The sequence below is a fragment of the Protomyctophum parallelum genome (assembly GCF_964188405.1).
Source record: "Protomyctophum parallelum genome assembly, chromosome: 17".
Classification (NCBI taxonomy): Eukaryota; Metazoa; Chordata; class Actinopteri; order Myctophiformes; family Myctophidae; genus Protomyctophum; species Protomyctophum parallelum.
The window spans coordinates 18,876,416-18,902,327 of NC_139719.1; the positions used below are offsets into that span (position 1 = coordinate 18,876,416).

The 25,912-nt window shown below is 43.1% G+C and overlaps 1 protein-coding gene across 1 annotated transcript; it reads right to left on the reverse strand.

Annotated features, from left to right (window-relative positions):
- Positions 1–5,610: 5,610 nt before the first annotated feature.
- ptenb (phosphatase and tensin homolog B) lies at positions 5,611–19,574 on the reverse strand. The gene is made up of 9 exons (XM_083787798.1): positions 18,841–19,574; positions 13,385–13,469; positions 12,906–12,950; positions 12,568–12,611; positions 11,200–11,438; positions 9,270–9,411; positions 7,580–7,746; positions 6,853–7,089; positions 5,611–5,953 (listed from the first exon to the last, which is right to left on the reverse strand). Exons 1-9 carry the CDS (start codon positions 18,917–18,919, stop codon positions 5,768–5,770), a joined length of 1,224 nt encoding a protein of 407 aa, XP_083643924.1. The 5' UTR covers positions 18,920–19,574; the 3' UTR covers positions 5,611–5,767.
- Between the last annotated feature and the right edge of the window lie 6,338 nt (positions 19,575–25,912).

A 25,912-nucleotide genomic window follows, 5' to 3' on the forward strand; every position in this document is an offset into this window, starting at 1 on the left:
TATGTTTTGGGGTCCTTGACATGAAAATGTTTGAGAACCACTGACGTAGAAACATTTAGAAGACATTTGTAGAATCGAGCTCAGGTCTAAATTAGTTAGTATACAGCAGCACTTTCCACACATAAACGTTGGCATGATTTCAGTTGTCGTTGTTTCCAACACAATTCAGGACAACTGTATTGTTAACTTTAGTTTAAAAAAGAAAAAAAGAGTTTATTGTAGTTTATTGTAGCCTTGAGATGTCCCTGTAAAAAAAGGTACATTTCGACAGGAATTCATCCCAAATGTGCCTCATAAACATGAGCCTAGGCAAATAAGTACCCTATGCGTTACAATCGCCTATTATGATGTGCTTGGCGTGACACAGCAACACACTCCTACACAGGAGTGCAACACACTCCTACACAGGAGTGCAACACACTCCTACACAGGAGTGCAACGACACTCCTACAAAAAAAATCACCAAAAGTCCACGTGTCGCCATGAGAGACGGAACGCTTTTCTTCTTCTTTGATTCATAAGATGATATCAAGAACGTGTAACTTTTGGGAATCTTTCTGAAGAGTGGTCGCCATGTCGCTCAGCTAGAAACCTTGATGGCCCTCCTCACTCTTTGTCCGTTTACAAGACATTTTACAGCTTAGTAAGGTGTGTAATATGACCCTGAAGAAAAAGGTCTGGGCTTGAGATCCACGTATAGCACCAAATACTCGCATGGGAACAAGATTAGGGCTTTTTGCTTTGGAGACTATACAGAAGGCGCTAAAGGCCCTTTATAGTCGGCCTCCTCCTCCCGGGGTCCAATACTGGGGCTGGAACGGGGCTTATTGTTCCTGGTTCATAATAACACTTCAATCACTTTCCCCAAAAAACAACCATTTCCACCTCATTATTAAGTATTTTGATGTGTAGAAGATGTGTAGAAGCCCAACGGGGCTACTTTTAAAGGCGGCGATTTACACTTGGTTTGCATGGCAGTCGCTCGACCTATAGTACAGTATAGTATACTGTATACTACAGTAGATTGAGCTCGTGGTGGCGTCGTCGTCGTATGACATAGTGTAAATTAAGCATTTATAGCCCCCGCACCATTTTATTTCAGATCCCCAATTGAAAAAAAAAAAAAAATGTATGTAAATTACGAGGGAACGTCCGTCCCCCTTCACTGTCCCAGAAATGGGAGCAGAATACATTCAATCAGTGCAAAAAAAAAGATTGGAAGTTTGGAATGCAGAAATTACATTCCCCCCCCCCCCCCCCCGTTTTTTTTCATGAGTCATTAAAGCGCCGGTATTGCCCTGAACGAGACCTGTTTGGCCGTGGAGCGTAACGTTACGCCAGGCCAGCAGTAGTGCAATATGGTGAATAACGTCACGGTCAGGTGGAAACCTTGCATGATCCCATGTAAGTCCATTTAGTCACAAGCTCTTCTGTACTTGATAATACTTTTCATTGGATAAACATATATATATCTACATCTCCCATTCAGGACGGGAACCCCTTTTGGTGTTTCAGAGCGTTGAAAATGTGCCGCAAATCACACACACACACACACACATATATATATATATATATATATATTCTTTCAGAGCGAGCGTTTTAAACTCAAATCTTTGCTTCTGGAGGTTTTCTGGAAAAAACATGTTCAGATGGGGGTCAGCGACCAATTACATATCATTCTGGGGGTGCTTGACATGAAATAGTTTGAGAACCACTGACATAGAAACATAGGGTTTTTTTCCGAAAACTGTCATAAATTTAGAAGACATTTGTAGAAGGGTTAGGTCTCAGGTCTATATATATATATATATATATATACACAAACGTGAGCTTGTAGACTGGCTGTTTTCGCTACTTTTGCCAACTACACTCTCATATGACAAAGTAGATTTGTACTTTGGGAGATGCAAGGTTTTGGCCCCGAGAGGGATATACTGCTGCCTGGGAACCAAAGCAAAGCTGGGCCCTATGCTGTTTAGGAAATTAGCACCAGACAGACATACAGATAGATGCCTTTAGGCCGTGGCTGAAATCCAACATCATATTTTGTTACATCCATCCTCGTGCCACTTTAAAAAAAAAAACTTAAACGTTGGTAGAGCTGAGGAGTCCCTCAGGGCTCTATACTGGTGTATTTTCCATCCCCCCCCCCCCCCCCCTACATTAAACATCATCGCTGAAAATAGACATGCTGTGGTCGATTGGCTATTTTCTATGATCGTTTGTTTTTGTTTTTTTGCCAGAATATGGATGCTGGGGGGGGTTTTAGGGGTTAAGCCCGACTTGTACTTGGTTGCACGCTTTACACACCCACACACAGGTCGCGTGCTGAAAAAAAGCCCACCTGCAAGCTACGATGTGTGCTTGTAGATCGGCCATTTTAGATCGGGGAAACTGAAGGTCCTTACACAAATGGGGGCTGGGGTTTTTTTGTGCGTGATTAATTTGCTCCAATTATTATTATTTTTTTTAACAATTCATTGCGTCTTGAGTGCATCCACATAGAACGCAACCCGTCCCCAGTGTGTAAAGACCGGGGCTGTTCCTAGTTCTCTAGTATACTGGGATAGAAAATCTGCCATAATCGACAGTAGACCTCAGAAACTTCAACACCGGCACTTTTTTTTAAAGATGCAGTTTGTAAAAGTTCTTCTCACTCGGGTCGGCACAGGATCATCTCTGACTGGAAGCAAGGTTCTCTGTTCTAGCAGCGGAGCCAAAATATGGACCGTTTTGACTTTATTTTAATAAATGTTTTAAGGTAAACCACACCAATGCAACTCATTGACTTGCAATGGTGTGGTTTACCATAAAACACCGTTTTGTCCCAACACGACACTTTGGTGTGGTTTGGGGCATAAGAGTGTACAAAATGGAGTTAACCCATTTTGGGCCCTTTTGGTGTCAGCGTCATGATATGCTTTATAGCTATTTTTTAAAAACTGTCAGGATTTAGAAGACATCGGATACAAAATGCGTTAAAAGAACCACCATTCTTTTGTGCGTTAGAATCTGGTCTCAGGTCAGAATGGGTTCATGTAGTTAAGAGTTATTGTGACCTAATTGCATCAAAATGATGTTGCGTCACAATCATTTGAACCACTTTAACCGTGTTTTGTAAAAAGCAAAAAAAAAAGCAAACAACTCTTTCTTCTGGGGGTCCCTGGCACAACGTTTTCAGACGGGGGGGTCTGCGGCCAAATAGATTTGGGGGTCCTTGACACAAAACACTTCTGGTAAACTACTGGGTTTATCCCAAGTCTCAAGAGTTACAGACCTGTTACGTAAACCTATTTTGGACCACAGGGGACAGTTCCTGCCGACTCGTTACAAACTGCATCTTAACCATGAAACCACACACAACCCCAACATTACAGTGATCGGAAAAAAATAATGCATATCAATTACGCCGTTATCCACCTTGGATTGATTGAGCTCGCCTGGCACCGAAGTTAACGTCAATGAATTTCCCTAAATCGAGTGACACGCCCCCTGTCCCGCCCCCGCAGCACCTCCCCAGGCACAAGGAAACTAAGTGTTCCCGAGTAAAGCCGAAGGGAGAGAAAAAAAACAAAACAGTCGTTTCCTTCCAGCTTTACTCTGAACCAGGGAGAGGAAAAGAAACGTTCATTTTTTTTAAAGAAATATAGCTTAAAAACAGTCAACGGAATGGATACTCTCTGTGCTGTATGAAGCTCGTCTGTTGTATAGCTTAATGATTAACTGTGAAAATATAATAAAAAATAGTTTTTTTCTTTCAACTGCTTGATTTGATTGAAGGGGTTGAAGATAATTCCTTCTGTGCAAACAAAAAATACATGGAACAATTAAGAGACGGGACAGAAAGCAAGTAAGAGCATTCGTTCACAGTAGGTATGAGTGAACGGTGAGGGTCCCATGCGCGCACGCACACGTGTGTGTGTGTGTGTGTTCCCCAGTAATGATTGATAGAAATGCAGCAGATTGTTTTAGACTCTAAAATTTAGAGTCAAACAACTCTCTCTCTTTTCGATGTCCCATTCGGGTGTTTGACCCCCGGGACCGACTGACTCCTCTCTGTGTGTGGTCTGTGTGACAACAAAGCCCACAATGCGTCACAGCAGCGACACCGTGTGAGCTTGTAGGTCTACTATTTAACATACACCAATACCGCTGATTATCCCCATTTTGGAGGGGGAAACCCCTTTTGGTGTTAGCATTATGTTATGCTTTAGCTATTGAAAAATAGCAGATCTACAAGCTTGTAGGTCTGCTATTTTTTCAAAAATCGTTAAAATGTGCTTGAAATCTTTCCGAAATTTGTCATGATTTAGAAAACTTTTTTTTTTTTTTGACGTCAGGCCTAAATGGGTTAAAAAGATGTTTTTAATTCAATCAATTAGTTCAATTTACTGTCGCGACCCTACTGGCATCTGTAGTGATTGATGGGGTTGTGATGGGAAAGCAACATTTCGTCTCCGTCGGGTGGAAAAACCTCTTATTGTCCCGAAAACCGTTACTTCTCACTTTACGAAGACTCAAATTCCGAAAGCATCAAAAGTAGCACAATCGGCGAGCTCAAAACGCGACCGCGAAGACTTTGTGCGTCGGCTACTTTGGATGTTTTTGTGCGACACTGTAGTATGTTCAAGTAGGGAGATAATTTGCGAATAAAAACACAAAAAGTTGAAATATGGAGATAAGAGGTTCCTGACAATTTGAGACTCCTTGCAAGTCACCAGAAGACGCGTTGCACACAGAGAGAGTGGTTCACACACACACACGGGTTCCACAATGGGTTTTTTTTTTATGAATCTGAATTCTGAACGCCAATCTGCTTATCAAATCCAAATCCCCTAGAATCTCTTCTTTGGGGTGAAATTGTAAATGGACAAGAGCGAGGAAACCCCCCCCCCCCCCCCCCCCCCAACACTCTTTCGGGCCATTTTAACCACTTTGACTTTGCATGCCATAGGATGAAGTGAGGCATTATTATTATTATTATATTATTATAACAACTGAGAATTCAGATTTGCGGGCTGAAAGGTTTTGATACGAGAACCAGTTTGACTCAGAGCGTCTCAGTAAAGCCCCCCCCCCACCCTGAACACAACTCAACAGCACTCACCGCAAACAGACAAGACAGACAGACAGACAATACAAGGAAGAAAAGAAAACGGAACGAAATAAGAAAAGAAAACCTAAAAACTTGGTCAGCATGTCGTTTCTTAAAACTAGACAGGAAGGAAAGGAGTGATGAAAAAGGATAGAATGTATAGGGTGGTGGTGGTGGTGGGGTTATTTATCCAACAAACATCCAGGTTGTAGTTGCTAAAGAAGTCTACTTGTCTTTCAGTTTTTTTGATTCAAGTTTTACTCCTTTATTTTAAAATCTCCTGTCCATCTATCCCGCAACCTGCCTCCCCCCCCCCCCCCCCCCCCCGAGCTGCCCTTCCATCCTCCTCCTCCTCAACCAATCACAGCGTGGCGGGGGGGAGGGGCAGGCAGTCATTAACAAAACAAAACAAAATCCCCCCCCCCCCCCCCCCGCGATCTCGTCAAATCCGTCGAGTCCTAGAGATTGGTCGGCTGGTCCATTTCTCCCCCCCCCCCCCCCCCCAAGTTAGCTCGTTAGCTGGTTCTTTTCTCTCTTTTTTTTTAAACGTGGGGTCCATTTTCCTGTGTATAGATATAAGTACGTCTGTATATATATTTATATAAGTGTGTTTCGTATGCGCGCGTGTATGTATGTGTGTGTGTGTGTGTGTGTGCGTGCGTGCGTGCGGTGTCAGACTTTAGTGATCTGTGTGTGCTGTTCCTCGTCAAACGGTTCGTTCTCGGGGTCCGAGTCCGTGGTGTCAGAATAGCGGTAGTGGTCCGGCTCGTTGTCGCTGACGTCGGGCGTGACGGAGGCCGTGCTGCTGGCGGAGGAGTTGGCCCCCTCCTCCACGGTCTTGGTGAAGTAGAGCTTCACCTGCACGGGACAACACAACCGTTAACCGTTAACTAGGCATGTAACGATACACTCAACTCACGCTACGATACGTATCACGATATGAGGATCACGATACGATTTTTCACGATATTTTCAACACAATGATTTTCCAGACAAATGACCAATTTCTTTTTTTTTTATGATTTATCTCCCGCCCAAAGCTTTTTTCACAATTTTTATTTAACTACCGGTACATTGAAAAGATAATTGCCTTCCTTGATGTATTAATGAGCATCAATAACGACCATCACCTGGGCACAGACACATATACAGCTCCCCTCTCCAGGCCTCTACAGTCTCATTTCTCTCCAAAATCATGTGAATATGATGGAATATGATTACAGCTGACATTTCTTATCACACACTAGCCCCCCGTAAAAAAAAAAGAAAAAGATTCTTTTCTTTTTTCTTTTTTTTTTTTATCGATTTTTCTTTTTAATAAATCGATACATATCGTCGGGATATAATATCGATATATCGCGATATACGATATATCGTTAACCCATTTAGGCCTGACCACGAAATAAATTTAAAAAAGAAAATTCTAAAATCCTCCAGTTTTCTGAAATAAATATTTTCACAATTTTTCAAAAATAGCAGATCTACAAGCCACTTGGTGGCGCGCTATGAGCTTGTAGATCGATAAAAAAAAGGCTTCTAAATCCTAACAATTTTTCTGAAAAGTGTTTCTATGTCAGAGTGGCGCGCTACGAGCTTGTAGGTCTGCTATTTTTGAAAAATCGAAGAACGACTGACATAGAAAACATAGCTTTTTCAGAAAACTGTCAGGATGTAGAAGACATTTTTTTTAATCCGATCTCAGGTGAAAACGGGTCTTAATGGATTAATCCCCGAGTGGACATCGGTATACTGCATACCTTAAAGTTTGGAGAGAAGTATCTGTTGGCTTTATCTTTGTTGGCTTTGTCCAGGTCGTTCTTGGTGAGCGGTAGGATCAAGAAGTCCTTGTCGTTGTTCTCCCCTCCCGGGCCCAGGCTGTGGAACGTCGTTCCGTCGGGTTCCCGGGGGGGCGTTCCGTTCTCCAGCCGGTCGAAGTTCTCCTCGTAGGGCCCGGGGATGAAGAAGGTGTTGACCCAGAAGTGGAACATCTTGTCCTGGGCGGGGCGGGGCGGGGGGGAGGAAATAGGAGAGAGAAGTTGATTGAAATCAAGTCAAATGTACTTGATTGTACAGGCCCGATAGGCCCGACGTCGAAATAAACAAAAAAAAGTCTTCTGAAAGAATATATATTCTAAGATTTGTGCCGCATTTGCACAATTTTTCAAAAATAGCAGACCTACAAGCTCGTAGCGCGCCACCGAGCGGCACGCTATGAGCTTGTAGATCTGCTATTTTTCTAAAGCTAAAGTATAACATAATGGTTGAAACACCAAAAGCACGTGAATATGATGGAATATGATTACAGCTCACATTTCATACCACACAATAGCCCCCCCCCCAAAAAAAAAAAAAAAAATCGATACATATCGTCGGGATATAATATCGATATACGATATATCGTTACATGCCTACTAATGCATACCCTGGGGGAGGGGGGGGTCCTGTGTCATAAAAAAGAAAAAGAAAAGAAAGAACCACCGTTACCTTCTTCATCATTTTGTTCTGTTTGTGGAAGAACTCCACTTTGATGTCTCCGCAGACAGGAAGTGGCTGGGGGAAGTCAAAGACCATGTGTTTGTCCTCTCGGCGCGTGTTGGCCGGGTTGGACGTGTGGATCTTCACCTTGAGCTGGTACACCACGAACTGGGGGTCTGCAGCGGAGAGAAAGGGGCACAGGCTTTAGGTTTTAGAAGACATGCTATTGGTGCGACTGTCATTAGACTGACAAAACTACCTCAAAACCTAAACCGCAAACACTGCATGTTGGACTGCATGTCCGACCGTCGTTTTCCCCAAAGTTTCCCTTTTACTGAATGTGCCAATCCATGCTTCATGGATGGAAGCAGCTTTTTGAAGTTCTGTTGTATTATATTGCTAGACTGGCCAATCGATTCAAATAGGCCCTACTCATATACCGAACTTATTGTATAGGGCTTGACTTTACAGTCACATTGTGCATAGCAGCAGTGTGTTAAAAGTTAAAAACCCCCAGAGGAAGACACTTATTATAGGCATGTAGCCTTCAGTAGTCTATTATGCACCTTGCATAAGGTTGCGAGTGAGAACAAAAGTCAATTACAAGAGAGACAACCCATTGGTTTGGCAACTAAAATTGCATACAGGATAGGTCAGACTACACCTCAATAATCAAAGTAACTAGTAACTCAGATTTCCAAATAAATGTAGTGGAGTTAAAGTACAATAGTTGCCTCTGAAATGTAGGGGAGTAGAAGTGAAAGTACTGGGAATTGGAAGTACTCAAGTAAAGTACAAATACCTCAAAATTGTAAATGTACTTAGTTACACAACACAGCAAACACAACAATGTCAATTTCACACAATCAAAGGAACGAAAAACTGTATACTGTATAAAACTGTATAAAAACGGTATATAGGGGATGTCACAATTATTACATGACCACCTTAATCACAAGTTATTTGAGATAATCGCAATTATCTTTGCACTATCGCCAATTGTTTCCATGTTGATTTATTGTTTTAATAGCAGAAATGGCATGTCTACAAGCAACATGTGCATAGCCTACTGCAGGCCTGGTTGACTAGATTTAGAAGACATTTTGAAGGTTTTGCTTCTGAAATTAAATTGCTTCTCCATTATTTATTTTATATGGAGAAATCTCGTCATTTAACATGCATCTCAATGGGTGAGGACAGCAGCTTGACGGGTCTCTTTGCTGCCAACGTGCCTATTGGACAAGGATGGGTTGGGGAGGGACTTAGCGAAGGGGCTAATTGATCGTCATGCTACTTCCAGTGAACTTGGTCGTTCCATGTGTGTTCATCATGATCAGAATGACGAGTCGCAACAAGCCGTCTGAATAACATCATAATGTCCTAAATGTCAACACCCAAATGTTACATCCCAGATTAACCCATTTTGACCGGAGATCAGATTCTAAAAATGTCTTCTACATCCCGACGGTTTTTCTGAAAAAGCCATGTTTCTACGTTGCTTGTAGCGCGCCACTCGGTGGCGCGCTATGAGCTTGTAGATCTGCTATTTTTCAATAGCTACACCAAAAGGGGTTCCCGCCCCAAAATGGATTAAGATGTACGGTACTGTACACAGTAAAAAGAAAACTATAAATGAATGTAAATAACTAAACGTATAATAGAAAACCGTTACGCCTCAGGATATGTAGGTCAGACTTACTGCAGTTCCCTCCGGTGAACATTGGAACCGTCTCGAAGACCATCTTGTGGAAGAGCAGAGCGACGGGTCTGTATTCTAGATGGTTCCTCAGCAGGTAGCTGTAGTAGGACACGTAGCGCCTCTGGCTGGGGATGGTTACGCCCTGCAATGGATTGATCCATTGGAATGTTTATTAACAGTTTGCAGAATTACAGTACATTTAAAAGCACAAGCTCAATACAAAGACCGTTAACTGTGAGTGGACGACCCAATTAGGCATTACACTTGTTTACAAGAGGGTCCACCATGTTCAATTCATCAAAACATTTAGAGACGTACAAATAGGCACTTCTATATAGTCAAAGAACAGAACAGGATTTCATCATACAGGAGGTAAAAAAGGGGAAAGAAACTTATACAGTGAGGGGAAAGGGGGGGGATTCAGAATTCAACAATACACAGGAGGTTAGGAAATCACCATATCACCACTTAAATGTTGATAACCAAATTGATACTAATTAGCCCCGTGGACCCCCATTTGAAAAGACATACCATGCAGGGACCCCCTAAGAGAAGATTTTTTACAGACTTTTACAGAAGATTCTCAACCAGTTTAATTCCAAGTACCCCCAGTTTGACATGCATTAGTCTACTGGACCCCCATTTAATGGCATTTCTGTCTCTGGGACCCCAATTTATATTGTATAATCAATGTTAATTTAACATTTGTACACTCTCAGAGTTACAGACCCATAAGGGTCCATTTGGTTCCAAACTGGCTGGGGACCCCCTGGAACTCCCTTAAGGACCCCTGGGGTCCCCGGACCCCATTTTGGGAACCACTGGTTTAACCCATTTAGACCTGAGGACGATTCTATAAATGTCTTCAAAATCCTGACAGTTTTCTGAAAAACCCCATGTTTCTATGTCAGTCGTTCTCAAACATTTTCATGTCAAGGACGCCCAAAAATATATGTAATTAGCCACCGACCCCCATCTGAAAATATGTTGTTCCAGGCAGGGACCCCCACAGAAGCAAAGATTTGAGCTAAAAACGTTTGCTAACGTTTGCTGACCTCCGCGTCATCAGTGCCCATACCCGAGGCGGGGGTTGGCGATAGGGCCTTTCTGTGTGGAGTTTGCATGTTCTCCCCGTGTCCCCTAGGGTAGATACCCTCAAAAAAAACATGCCGTAATCCTGGTCTCTAAAACTACCTCCCCTGGCCAGCCGGGGCGCCTGATGGAGGGGAAAGGAACTGGTCGGAATAACGTGTCCCTTCCATGCGCTACGTCCGGCCGGGGAAATTCCCCTCTGTCAGGTGAAAAGAAGCAGCTTGGACTCCTCATGCATAGAAGGGGGCATGAGGTCAGTCCGCTGCCCCCCCAGGTTGGCAGAGGAAGTGTAGCGCCCAGGATTACATTAGATAATTGGCACTGGGTGAAAAAGAAAACTGGGTTACAAAATCGTGGGATAAAAAATTATATATATTTAAAAAAAAAGTTTGCTGTGAAAGAATATATATTCAAAGATTTGCGCCACATTTTCACGTTTTTTCAAAAAATAGCAGATCTACAAACTCGTAGCGCGGCACTCGGTGCCGCACTATGAGCTTGTTAGATCTGCTATTTTCCAACAGCTAAAGTATAACATAATGCTTAAAACACCAAAAGGGGTTCATTAACCCATTTTGGTGTGGGAACCCCTTTTGGTGTTATCATTATGTTATAGCAATTGAAAAATAGCAGATCTACAAGCTCATAGCGCGCCACTACGAGCTTGCAGGTCTGCTATTTTTTTTAAATCGGAAGAACGGCTGACATAGAAACATAGCTTTTCAGAAAACTGTCATTTTTCTCAGGTCAAAATGGGTTAAGACACCCAAACGGTGTTCCCCTTTATTTTTTACAAAATGTGTTGCGCGTCCGTCCGTCCGTCCGTCTCGTACAGTACCTTCTTGTCCCGGGTGCGGACCTCCCCGTAGAAGTCCAGTGCCTCCTGTGCGTTGATGAACTTGCCGCGGTGCAGCAGGTAGGCACAGATCATGACGCCCGTGCGGCCCTTGCCCGCCTTGCAGTGGATGGCGGCCACGTGGCTCTCGTCCTCCGAGAGCCAGTGGTCCAGGTCCTCGCAGAACGGACGGATCAGCTCCAGCTGGGGCGGGTTGTGGTCCTCGAACGGATACTGGGCCACTGGGGGGGGGGGGGGGGAGATCAGACCTGAGATCAGATTCTAAAAATCTTCTACATCCTGACAGCTTTCTTAACCCATTCTGACCTGAGATCAGATTCATGCGAGGTTTCCACTGGACACACATTGGTCTGATTGACCCATTCTGACCTGAGATCAGATTCTAAAAATGTCAGTCGTTCTTCGATTTTTCAAGAAATAGCAGACCTACAAGCTCGTATCGCGCCACTCGGTGGCGCGATATGAGCTTGTAGATCTGCTATTTTTAAATAGCTAAAGCATAACATGATGCCGACACCAAAATGGGTGCCCGGTCAGAATGGGTTAAAAAGCTATGTTTCTATGTGTCAGTGGTTCTTGGATTAAAAAAAAATAGCAGACCTACAAGCTCGTAGCGCGCCACTCGGGGGCGCGCTATGAGCTTGTAGATCTGCTGTTTTTTAAAAAGGGAGGGAGAGACGAGGAGAGGGGGGGGGGGGGGACAGTTTATTGGGATTTCTCTGTAACCACTTAACCTATTCTGACCTGAGATCAGATTCTATAAATGTCTTGTTCTACATCCTGACAGCTTTCTGAAAAAGCTGTGTTTCTATATGTCAGTGGTTCTTGGATTTTTCAAAAATAGCAGACCTACAAGCTCGTAGCGCGCCACTCAGTGCGCGCTCAGCTGTGTGTGTGTGTGTGGGGTGTGTGCGCTGTGCCGTTTGTATAGACGCGCACACATGCGCGCACACACACACACACACACGTGCGCTTTTGGTGGATAAATGTCTGTTTCGGGACGAAGAGAACCAGTAAACCGAGGAAGCCAACGTAAACATAAAAGCCCTATTCCATACTTTGTTTCACAAGGAATAGCTGATGTGCAACAAAGCACACAATGAGATACATTGTGTGACCTCGTTCATCGGCTATTTCAGCCTATAATGACACGCCCCAAAACAACAACAAGAAAAAAAGAGCCCAATGATAACAGAGACTAGGGAACACGCATGGAAAGTAACCCTCATAGCGGTCTAATGTCCAAAACTGTAACTTTTCAAGATTCAAATTCAATAAATGGCAAAAGCAGCAGAACGAAAAATATATATATTTGTGGCCCTGGGGCCGTCTGCAGTGATGTCATCTTACCTCGACAGCTGAACTTGGTTGCATCATAATGCCGCTCCGCACAACTGTAGTCACACACACACACACACACACACACACACACACACACAGAACAGAACGGTCAAACAGGTTAGCTAACAAGACAGCTACTGATAACCAGCCAGGAAAAACAATGACTGCTGTTCAATGGAGCAACATACTGAACGACCATAAATACATCTAAGACAGTCAAGTCATAAAATGGATGAGACATGTGATATTACAAAAACACACACACAATAAATCTGATATATATATATATATATATATATATATATGTGATATTTTGACTTTTAACCACCTGGATGGACAGTACTTACAGATTATAGATCTTGTAATGATTTTTATGTTTAGAGTCCAGAAACCTGAGAGAAACAGACAAGAGAAACACATATTTATTTCTTCTACGACACTTCACTAGTTACTGGTGTTACAGTTTGTATTACAAATACAGGCTAGTCACAATTTCACATATAAAACGCACATGGAGAGGTGGAGAGATTAACCCATTCTGGGCGGGAACCCCTTTTGGTGTTAGCATTACAGTATGTTATGCTTTAGCTATTTTTGAAAGAAATCGACTGACACAGAAACATAGCTTTTTCAGAAAACTGTCATTTTCAAACAGACATTTTTAGAATCTGATCTCAGGTCAGAATCGGGTAATCGAGATGAATCTCTGTTGAACTTGTGACTCTGGATCAAAACTCACACATTGAGGTCGGGGAGAGGTCATAGGCAATCCATACTAGGTCTAGCTCTCTCTCACACACACACACACACACACACACTCTCTTACCGGACTACGTCGTCGATGTTGTTTCTGTAGACACCTTCTAGCCGCTCAGCAGGGAAGCCCATGGCAATGATGTTAGGATAGATGTCTACACACACAGTGTTAAGGAAAACGCACACAAACAGTCTCACACACAAACACAGTCTCACACACACCCACACACCGTGTTCCACTTAGCGCTGCACAATACTACAATAACTACATGCTGGTGATATCTGCTTGATGAAGGCCTGACATCATCTTCAATCTCTCCTCCTCCTGATATTATACGCTGAAAAAGAGCACTTTTGACAGTGCTTTCTGTCTCAGTGCTCCGTGAGATCCTTCTATCTCTCCATCTCTCTCTCTCTCTCGACCACACAATGATTTAATTATACATACCAAAATGACCTATTTAGTCGTGCCAGACCCCCCCCCCCCCCCCCCCCCCCCCCTACTCAGCACTGCAGCATGGAGCGGCCGTGGGCGCGCACTATCTCTACCTCACACACACACACACACACACACACACACACACACACACACAAATATAGCTTCACTCACGCGCGCACACACACAAACTTGCCCTGGTAACCAAACGGTCACAAGTGTAATGTCCCTAAAAAGCCAATACGTTCCATCCACCACCACACACTATTAGCCTGGCATGGCATTGCCAGACCAATACACGATAATACGCAAATTAAATTAGCTCTCTGGCGGATTCGTCTGGTTTCCCGGGCTGGATGTAAACTAGCAGATGATGACGTTGATAAATGAGAAAGTTAAGTGTCATCGCGATGTCTACGTGAACACAAAGGGCCTCGTATCAATTCTCCTCCGGTTGCTATATAGAGTAGAGTAGCAGGAGGAGGTGGTTCCTGTGGTCAAAAAAGGGCCAGATAGGTCGATAAGATAGACAAGAAATTAAAATGTGTTATTGCTTGAATATATCGTTAACATTTGGTTTGGGCTGTAAAACCTCTTATCTCCAAATAACTTAACACCCTACTTGAAAGCGTCAAAAGTAGCAGATCTGATACTTTGCCATTTTTTTTAATTTTCCACCTGACGGGCGATGTATAATATGGCATTTAGACAAATCAGAATATTATGCACCTTGAACTCATATCTTCACCTTAACACAAAGATTAAAAAAAAGAACAAGAGCATTCATTGTACAACCCAACCCAACCCAACTGGCTCACAGAGGAACAATAAAACCACAATTAAATACCATATGTCCAAAGATATGACACTGATAACACTAACTCCACCAAGAATCATTAGCAATAATTACAATATTAAGTAGAATCACCATGAATATCATTTTACCCATTGTGAAGCCCTACGTTATCATGACCATCCCTGGACATTTTTGGGGAAAAAAAAGAAAAAAGGCAATTCGATTAGCCACTCTTTTTTATTTATTTATGATCGATTAGCCCTAAATTGCCACAGACCCAGTGAACAAAGTATGACCGTCACATTGTGCACCAAAATGACTATGGTTATAGGATGAACCTGTGACCTTTTGGGCGCAGGCCAGTCATGTAGCCGCCTAGCCGGGTTAAGAGACTTACTGGTTTTCAATACAAATCATCCTTTGTTCGGGTTTCCCAAAGGATGCATTCAAAAACACACTTCAAGCACCTTTGGCTTGAAGTCTCGGTCGGGTGGAAAGTGGAAACCAGTTTATGTCCCAAAACTGTTACTTTTCAGGGACATTTCAAGAGTAGAAGATCTACAAGGTAAAAATGCTTGCCATTTTTTTTTTATGCATTGTTTCATTTTTTCCTTTTCCAGCACCTAGATGTCCCGTTCAGATATTTTGCAGTAAAATCCTCTAACTTATGTGTATTACAAATGCAACCAAATGTCCCTGTATTGGTGCAATTTAGTTACAGTTTGATATAATTCCAAATATTGATATTGAAGCCATGATATCGGCTCAGCCCTACTCTCTCCCTTGTCGGGAGCAACTGAGACAGGGAGGGAGGTGTTGTAGCAGCAGGCTTTTAACCCATTTTGACCTGAGATCAGATTCTAAAAATGTCTGTTTGAAAATGACAGTTTTCTGAAAAAGCTATGTTTCTGTGTCAGTCGTTCTTCGATTTTTCAAAAATAGCAGACCTACAAGCTCGTAGCGCGCTATGAGCTTGTAGATCTGCTATTTTTCAACAGCTAAAGCATAACGTAATGCCAACGCCAAAAGGGGTTCCCGCCCCAAAATGGGTTAAAAAAACATTTTCACAATTTTTCAAAAACAGCAGACCTACAAGCATCGAATGCCGCGCTATGGAGCTTGTAGATCTGTTATTTTTCAATAGCTAAAGTATAACATAAAACACCAAAAGGGGGTTCCCGCCCAAAATGCGTTAATAAGACTACAGTAACCTTTGGTCGCACTGCTCTGTCCTTCCTAGAAAGGACCGACCATTCCTAGAAAAGAAAAAGGAAAAAAAAGGTTGCCGTTGCGTAACAGCAGCAAGCTCGGTTACAGTATATCACCGAGCCACCGATACACATTAGGAGTACGGTACGCACACTGCATGTATATGCACACCAACACAGCACAGATTCATCGGTTATATATACACACATACACACACACTCACACTTCCTCTTCTCTTACAAGCACACACACACACACACACACACACACACAGGCACCCCGCAAATGACCTGCTGCTGCTCTCGAAGGGAGGCAGTAAAAAAAATCTACTGAAACAAACGCTTTCGATGAACACAACGGCTGCGTTTTTCACAGACAAGAGTTTGAAATTACAGAGGTGCTCATTATCTTATATTCCATCTCTTGAGGGGCTCATTATCTTATATCTCTCTCTCTATTTCTTTTTTTCCCCCAAATCTTTATCACACGATTTTGTAACTTATTTTTTCACCCAGTGTCAATCATCTAATGTAATCCTGGGCTCTACACTCCCTCTGCCAACCCGGGGAGAGCAACGGACTGACCTCATACTTCCTTCTATGCATGAGGAGTCCATTCAGTCCAAGCAGCTTCTTTTCACCTGACGGGGGGAGTTTCCCCCGGTTGGTCGTAGCGCGTGGGAGGAACACGTTATTCCAACCAGTTCCTTTCCCCTCCATCAGGCGCCCCGGCTGGCCAGGGGGAGGCATTTTAGAGACCAGGATTACTGCATGTTTTTGTGAGGGTACCTACTCTAGAGGACATGGGGGGGGGGGGGGGGGGGGGGGGCATGCAAACTCCACACACAAATTACAGATGACACGGAGGAGAGAACACACACCCAGCGCCCCCTGCGGGAATCGAACCCAGGACCAACTACCGAGTGCCGACTGCGCCACCGTGTGTCCCCCCCCCCCCCTCTCTCTCTCTCATTAAATGCATCTTTAAACTGATAAATCAGCAGGTTCAAGACTCAACACATTCTCAGATATTCAGCTGATGGACATTTTGGGATCGCAGACCATTATTTTATGGGTCACGACTAGTAATTATACTTCTTTGAAAACATTTTTGAACACAAATTAATTAATTTTCCAAAAATCTAACCTCCAATAAAAAAAGAATATATAGATAAAATAAAATAAAACTTGAGCAATAGTGAAAATGGCAAATCTACGAGCTTGTAGATCTGCTATTTCCACTATTAAACAGGGCTATTACAAAAAAAAAATTGTACGTTTAGGTCACGGGGAGACACCTCATGTATCATTTGGGTCTCGAGCTGAAAGGTTTGGGAACTCGGGCACTATAGTGTAGCTCTGATGAAGCCTTCTCCTGGCCATAGAAAAGGCAGAATTGAGAGAATACAATGCTCTAGTCTAGTGGGATTTGATCCATTGCACACAGACAGGTGGATTTGTCATGACAATGTGTGTTCCCGTTCCCCCCACACTATCACTACAGCATAAACTATTAAGATCCATTTGCCAGTTCCCAATATTGCGAGTGGCGAGGCCAATATGGAAATCAATGCCACCTAGTCCGATTAGCAACTACCCAACCAAAACACAGCCAAGACATTACAACACACACACACACACACACACACACACACACACACACACACACACACACACACACACACACACACACACACACACACACACACACACACACACACACACACACACACACACACACACACACACACACACACACAGTGAACTCACTGAACTAAGCTGATCCACATGACAACTAGATGCCAAGTGCACATTTCCAAATACAAATATCAACTATGATGATATCCATCCAGCCATCCATCTTCCACCACTATGATGATACTGTATAGCACTATTCAATCTTTCAAGTTCATTCACTGCTCAATCCAAGAAGGTAGTGCAGGGGCAGGGGCATGTTTGCTTTGAACCAAATCGGTATGTTAGACCAGTGGTTCTCTGGTCATTACATTTCAATGACCCTTTACTGACCGGTAAGGGTCGACTTGGAAGCAGCCCGAGGAAGCCTGAGCGTCCCTGACCCCACTTTGTGGCGGTAAACGAATGTTAACACAATATTACTAGCTAGTCTGCTAGTATGGTTGGAGGTGGTCTCCCCAGTCCCCACTCTTCTACTGAGAGTTGGAGGTGGTCTCCCCAGTCCCTACTCTTCTACTGAGAGTTGGAGGTGGTCTACCCCGGTCCCCACTCTTCTACTGAGAAATCTAGACCTTGGTGTCAGAAAGTATTTAAGGTTAGACAGACACCAATGCTAATAACGTTATTTGAAGCAGATGGCAGGCACACAGGATTAGACAATTAGATGTGCCACCATCTTTATTGTAGCTCAGACATCGTTGCAAATACCTAGACATAAATCTTACGGATTTACAGTTTTAATGTGTTGGAGCTTGTGCACAGCTGATGTAGTGCCAACAGACTGTCACATTGCTTTGCTTGCTTGCCAGCTGACCATTTGGACCATAATCACCTAAATATTCTCAAACACAACTGTACAATCCCTCAAAACTATGATCTAATATGACAGATAAAGTCTGACCATTATTTGAAATGTGCAATATAGCGGTAGATAAGATGCAGGTTAACACTATTTTTTATTTATATATATATATAAATAAAACAACAATGTCTGTTTTCACATTTGCCAGGGGTCTAAATTAATTTCAGTAAATTCACACACCATACTAATGGGAGGTACACAGTACATTATATCAAAAACATATCACATGCATCAATGTGCATCTCTTGAGACTGTAGAAATTTAACCAAATGGACGGTCTGGGCCCATTTGGTTCCATTATATTGCACACTCTCATGAGTTAAAATTTACCCTGAGGATTTTACTGTGTACTGTCACCACTCTCCACTGTACCATTAAGAAAACAAATGACCAAAATGAAACTATATAAAGTAAAGTTCCGTTAGTAGTTATATAGTGATTAAAAACGTTTTAACCATCTAGCTAACACAAGCTAAAGCAATCCAGGCAGGTTGTAGAACACAGTAGAACTTAATATACAAAAGGATACAGGTGAGATCCAGGTCGAAGCCGTCCTCCTGGTACCTCCTCTTGTTGCGACTCACTATCTCCTTGATGATGGCAGCCATGTCGGCGCCTCAAGGCTCTGATAAAGGTCCGAAAAATGACGAGCAGGTTCCCAATGTCTGTGTGCTTCAACCCTGGAGGCTAACTGTCAGTGCTAGCCCGCAGCTAGCTAGCCAGCTAGCCGAGCTAGCTGATAATGGTCCTTACCCCTTTTTCCAATATCCACCAGCGCTGGTTTAAAACGTTCTAAACGGGTTGCTTCGTTCGTTATTAAAATATCGACTGCGTAAATTAATGCAAACTTAAACGGTTTCCCTTGTTTTTTGTTGTTGTTGTTGTTGTATCCTCCAACACTGTTGCGGTGACATATATAGGTGCGCTGCTATGCTAGCCGGTGTGCCAGTGGACAGGCGGCCGGCCCTCGGTGCCTTCTCGGCGGTCAGAGATGAAAGGCGACGTCGCCCCCCTCCTCCTCCTCGTCCTCCTCCTCCTTCTCCAGGCCCGGGTCGCTGCTCTCCTCCTCGGCTCGCGACAAAACCGTCCACCGTGGTCTCGCTCGGGAGAACTGCTGTCCGGCCGTCCGGACGTGGTGGTGTCGGTGCAAAGCAGACGTTCCTCCGGGTTCCCGGCTCCGCCAGAGACGCCGTGGTTAAATCCAGTGGAAGCGGAGAGAGAATCTCTCCTTTTGCCTTGGAGTGAAAAAAAAATAAGACGACTGGCGACTGACAGAGGCGCGACAAGGCGCACGCTGCTGAGGGAAAATGATACTTCCGGTTGCTTACTTCACAATAATCTACTACTACTACTATGGCAGTGGTTCCCCAACCTTTTCATGTCAAGGACCCCCAAATTGACACTAATCAGCCCACGGACCCCTATTTGAAGAGATATGCCAGGGACCCCCCATATAAAGAGAAGATTTTTACGGCTCTAGCAGTGATTCTCAACCCGTTTAGTTTCAAGGACCCCCAGTTTTACATGCTTTTATAGGCTATGGAGTATGGACCCCCATTTAATGGCATTTCTATCTCTGGGACCCCAATTTATATTGTAAAATCAATGTTAATTTAACTCTGAGAGTGTACAAAAGAGTTACAGACCCACAAGGGTCCATTTGGTTACAAACTCATTTAGCTGGTAGTGGGTACCCCCTGGAACTCCCTCAAGGACCCCTGCGGGTCCCCGGACCCCACTTTGGGAACCACTGTAGCCTACTATGGCTCTGCCTCTGACAATAATATTACAGTACACATTATTTGACACATTATTCGCACACACACACACACACACACACACACACACACACACACACACACACACACACACACACACACACACACACACACACACGCACACGCACACTGATTGATTGATTGATTAATTGATTGATTGAAGTATTTATTAACAGTTTGCAGAATTACAGTAGTCTACATTTCATTTCAAGCACAACTCAATACAAAAAAACTTTTAACCTTTTAAGCACTACACTTGTTTACAAGAGGGTCCACCTTGTTCAATTCATCATAACATTTAGAGACATACAAATATACATTATATACACTTCTATATAGGCTAGCCATAAAACAGGAAATCATCATCATAAAGGAGGTAAAAAGGGAAAAGAAAACATAAACAGTGAGGGGGGAAAGGTGTTTTTTTTTTACGGGGGCCAGTTTCAAATTGTTTGTTGGAATACTGTGCCAATTGTATAGACATTCTAGGGCTACCATCCGTAGGTGCCCTTTGAGAGCGGTTTAGAAGGAGTCAAGGGATTTGCATGTCTTAATGACCGTTGGTAGGGCGTTGGCGTTCCACGTTTTGGTGGCATAGGAGCGAAAGTAATTTAGTCCCTTGTTTGTGCCAAATCTGGGTTGCACATGGTTTGTTGAGCTCCCTCTGGTGTTGTGGATGTGGACTTCATTGACATTAAGGAAGTATTTAGACAGGTACATGGGTATCTTGGTGGTGTATGGAATATTGTGGACCAGATGCAAGATGCTGTACTCTGTCGTCAACCCTAAGCCATTCCAGCCTGTCAAAGTGGGCAGGGGTGAGGTGGGTTCTGGGAGTGAGGCAAGTAGTAGCCTGACCAGTTTGTTTTGGGACTAAAACTGCAACACAACATTATTGAGGGCCTCGATCAATGATGTTGTGTTGATCGAATTGGGTTTTTACTTTTTATGTACATTTCTGAACAAATTAAGGTATCAAACACAGAGCTTTCTTGTAAGACTGAGAGGTGAAAGACATAATAAGAATAAATGTATTGATTTATTTTTTAACTGACAAAGGTTATTCGAGTACAAGTTACTTACAACCTTATGGTGATAGTCAGTCTGGGACTCTGGATACTGCCCACTCTTCTGGCTACTGTCTTCAATATCATGCAACTGAACCTGTCCTAGAAGTCTTCTCAAACTTGCCAAGATAAATTCCCCCCCCAATGTTTTCTGTATGAAATATATTCCTTTTACTGCTCCTAGCTTGATTAATTTAATGCATACTATAGGACCACAATGGAAAGTTGGAAACAAGCACTCAGGGCTTTTTGTTTTCCTTCGCATTATTATTGTATAATTGTATGGTGTACCTGATCTTTTGCAAACTGTATCCAATCAATCAATCAATCAATCAACTTACTAACCAACCAACAAACCATCCATCCATTCATCAATCCATCCATCAATCACACCTTTCTTAATTGCTTAGTTACATTTATTTTGTAGTAGTAGGCTAGTAGTAATAATAATAATAATAAACATCATCCCCCCCCCACCCCTTTTTGCCTCTGATTTCCTGTTTTTGGCTATATAGAAGTGTATATTTGTACGTCTTTAAATGCTTTGATGAATTGAAAACGGTGGGCAAGTGTAATGCTTTTATTGTTTTATGTCCACTCTCAGTTAACAGTTTTTGTATTGAGTTGTGCTTGAAATGTACTGTAATTCTGCAAACTGTTAATAAATAATACTTCAATCAATCAATCAATTACCACCACCACTATCATCATGATCATCATCTTATCTTGAAGAGAAAATCCAGCTTGTTCCGGTCCTGCTGAGGCTAACTGTGAGTAAAGTTGGGAGACGGTACGACAGTATCTACCGACTGACTGCCGTTAACTGTTGTTAGCTCACCATGCTAACGTGCTAACCCAACGCATCTTGCCAGCGACACAGGGTTGCCAGGTTGTGGCACATCTTATCACCCGTTGGCGAGACGCATCAGCGCACAAAACGATTGAACACAACATGGCAACCCGCATATTTTATTAAAAAACTGTCAAAGCGAAAATAGCTTATTTTGTACTAGTCCTAGTCAAAAGACTCGAGTTGACATAACATCAACTCTGTGTCTCTGTAGCCCCCCCCCCCCACACACACACACACACCACTGTCACCACACACCACACCACACATGATCATGTGGTGCCATGGGAATGGTAACACACAGTATATAGATCAATGAGATAGATATATTCAAATGTCTTCTAGATGTTATGTAGGGGAGACGGGGGTAATGTGAGACACTTTTTACATTTGCTCCCCTGTAGGCGAGCTAAAATGATATATCAGTCAAATTTACATATTTCCCATTCATTTGGGATGTTTCCTAAAAATGGAAATGATTAGAATGAATCCAAGACAAAGGGCAGTGAAAATATGATTGTTTTAAAAAAAGTGGTCAGGTGTCTCACTTTACCCCAGGGCTGGGGTAAAGTGAGACAGACCAGCAAAATCAATGGGGTAAAGTGAACCACTTATTCTTTTCACTTTAAAACTACCATAAAAACACTTGTTTTAACAGTTAGAACACTGACAGCTAGCTTGACAACCACACATTCCAAAACTAATGTCAGACTAGTAACAGAATCATGGGAATTGGTCATTAACCACATTTTCTTTCTAAACACTTGAAAGTAAGTCTGAACAGAATCAAAGACAACATTCTGTAATTCAAAATGTTTTAATTAACATTCAAATGATTAAAACACAACACACACGCACACAATTCACATCTCTACAAAAAGCAACACTTGCTAAAAGAGATAAACGTTTCTCTCGGTCGAAGTTTCCCCCCATTTAACCCATTAAGACCGGGAATGTATCTGTGTCACTTTAGCATAGTAGACAGCAATTGGGTTCGGAACACTTGACCCTTAGAGCAGGCTAGTAGGGGCTCAGCACCATCAGAACCAGCTAGAACAGCTACAGCTACAACTAGGCCTACTCTACATTCCAGCCCTGAAGGTTACAGTTTGTAAATACATCAACGATGTGATTATAATCCATTTCTAATGGATGAAGCCTTGGCCTGGAAGAGAGGTCATCAGGTGGTCTCCAAATGTCTTAGAGTGTTTCAACCCTCAACAACTACACTCTCCAGTTGGCGGGTCAGCAGTGATTTGGCCAAGTCACTGCCCCTCTCCTCCATGCACCCAGCTATAGACAAATCTGTGGAGGGGCGCCCCGGGCACAGCCATCACTGAGGTGAAACCAGCTATAGCATTGGCCACACCCGGCCAACAGGGAACGCAGTGACCTGCTGGCCAGGTGCAGCAAACCAGTGCTGACCACACCCCAGCGACCAGCTCGCCCAGGGAACCCCCCGAAGATCCGCCCACTGTCCTTTCTGTCATGCCTGAACCAACAGGAGGCTCCCTCTGCCTTGTGTGTTCTTGGGGGACTGCAGGCACTGAGGTCTCTAGGACTATGGTTTGCCTCATGCCTAGGGTTCTCCTACATCTCACCAGACTGTTCGTCTGTGCGGTGTGCATGTGTCCATCCTTGTCCAGTGTCCACACTTAGCCTTACTCTGGTGTATTTGAGTCAAAGAAGCCTTCTCTGAGTCGGTGTCACTGGCATTGTTGTTGTCGTTGAATCTGTCCTATCGAGTCTCCCTTCCTCCCCTCCTCTCGGGAGACTCTGGGGGTATTGCTTATTTGTACGTTCTGTAGCTTGCTTGGTGCCCTCTTGCGAGTGCTGCGACAGGGGCTGCTGGCCCCTGTTACCCCGCCAGTCTTTCCTGGAGGTCAGCTGTCTCTCCAGCGTCACTGACCTTCCTCGGTTGCCATCCAGACTTTCCTGGAAGTCACTGGTTTCTAAAGGTGAGGATTTGCTCTCTCTGTGTGGTTCCTCCACGCTGTTTAGGTTGTGGCAGCTTCTTCGCCACATCACATTTCAGAACATGTGCCACATCGTTTTCCTTTATAGCAAATGTGGGTCTCTCCCATGCTTTCGTGTTTCCCAGGATTCTTCTGATAATTTGTGCAATTGTGCATATATTTCTGGTGTATTATCTTCTTTTCTGCCTTGCTCTCAGCGGCTGCCTTCTCCATCTCTACGAGGGCGGTTCCACCCCAGGTTGTCTTTCTGGTGTATCTTGGCATTTCCTACAATGTTTATGACATAGAAAATAAAACATATGCAATGTAATATTAGATTAAAATATGTTTAAGACTGAACTTAACTTGTGCCTCATGGTGGGGTAATGTGAGACAGTGTCTCGCTTTACCCCAGAGCATTTGTCTCACTTTACCCCACACCCACATTTTGGTAAACAGGACCTCTTTTAGCAATTCAGGCTAATCTTCAGCTAGCAGCAATCTCATGGATGTATATGATGGTAGTTCATCAACGTGTATGATTTAAGTTTTTCTACCTGAATTAATTTGCTTTGACACAACAGCTGATTATGTCGACGACAAGAAAATTTACTTTTACATGCAAAAAACATATTTTTGTGAAAAAAACATGCTTACCACAGCACAATAAGGTCCTCTCCTCCATGGCAGGTAGGAAATGGGAGGGGCTTCAACATATAATGGTCACATGACACAAATGTCTTGTGGTCATGTGATACAGGGGGTGTCTCACATTACCCAGTGTCTCACATTACCCCCGTCTCCCCTAACCAGAAAATATGGCACATCATTGAGACCTTTGTTTGGCCTAAAAGTAAAAGTAAACCCACATTTAAGCATTATTAGCACTTTCAAATAAATAAACGATGACTTTATTAATACAAGTTATATGTTGTTATGGGAGGATTTAATATGCGTCCACGCACTCGTATTTATTTATTAATTAATTGCTGCAGTTATTGCTGCATGTCTGTGTGTGTGTGTGTGTGTGTGTGTGAGAGAGAGAGAGAGAGAGAGAGAGAGAGAGAGAGAGAGAGAGAGAGAGAGAGAGAGAGACAGCCAGACAGACAGACAGACAGACAGACAGACAGACAGACAGACAGACAGACAGACAGGGTGGGGGCAAAAATGCATGAGTGTGGGGGGGTGCGTAGGGGTCTATACAGGTGGGTAGGCTATAGTGACATTGGTTACATTACAGGTATAAGGGCATGATGATGATATTGATGCATTTCTATTTTTTGTAATGTCTTCTTCCCCCCCGCCCCATTTTTTTCATTTAGGATGTTCTTACTTATAGCCTAATCAATGTTTTTTGATGCATGCCAAATGTGTCCACAATTGATTGCTTGGGAAAGTGTCAACCATTAAATTAACCAACAGCATGCAAATATTCAAAACTAAAATAAGATTTTTATTCCTACAAGGGACAATTTGATTTGTTGCGTTTCAGTGCCATCTATTGGATTTAAATAGCCTACATTCACAAATCGTCTTATCGTCCTTTTAAAATAATAGTGATGCAATCAGTTTTTCTTCTTTAACATTATAAATCCCAAATTGTTTTAGAAAACAAAATGTAGCCTATGTTTGAAATTGAATGTGCCTTTTAACCACCTTTCTTACTCAAAATCACACCTGTGTGAAGTGAGGGGCGCTCTTATCATTATACATCAACACATTCACAATTTTCTGTCCTCACTTTTTATCCTCCAAAAATTAGGGCTTGCCCTCAACTACTGCAGTCAGCCTAAAACACGATCATCAGGTATTATTATAAGGAGGAAGGAGTTTTTCAAAAAAGTGTAGGCTACTGTGGACATGCCCACCAGTTCATTAAGGGTGCGTTCGGAAATGCGCACCGGGAGCGCACTCGCCTATTAGTTTGCATTGCACAGTGCGCTCAGTGTGC

What these genes read in the sequence shown, in the direction of transcription:
- ptenb (XM_083787798.1), bottom strand. Translation starts at nt 18,919, where the DNA reads ATGGCTGCCATCATCAAGGAGATAGTGAGTCGCAACAAGAGGAGGTAC. An exon ending in CATTACAAGATCTATAATCT is followed by an intron (nt 12,612 to 12,905) that starts GTAAGTACTGTC and finishes GTGTGACTACAG; the next exon opens with TTGTGCGGAGCGGCATTATG. An exon ending in TCCGCACCCGGGACAAGAAG is followed by an intron (nt 9,412 to 11,199) that starts GTACTGTACGAG and finishes AATCCATTGCAG; the next exon opens with GGCGTAACCATCCCCAGCCA.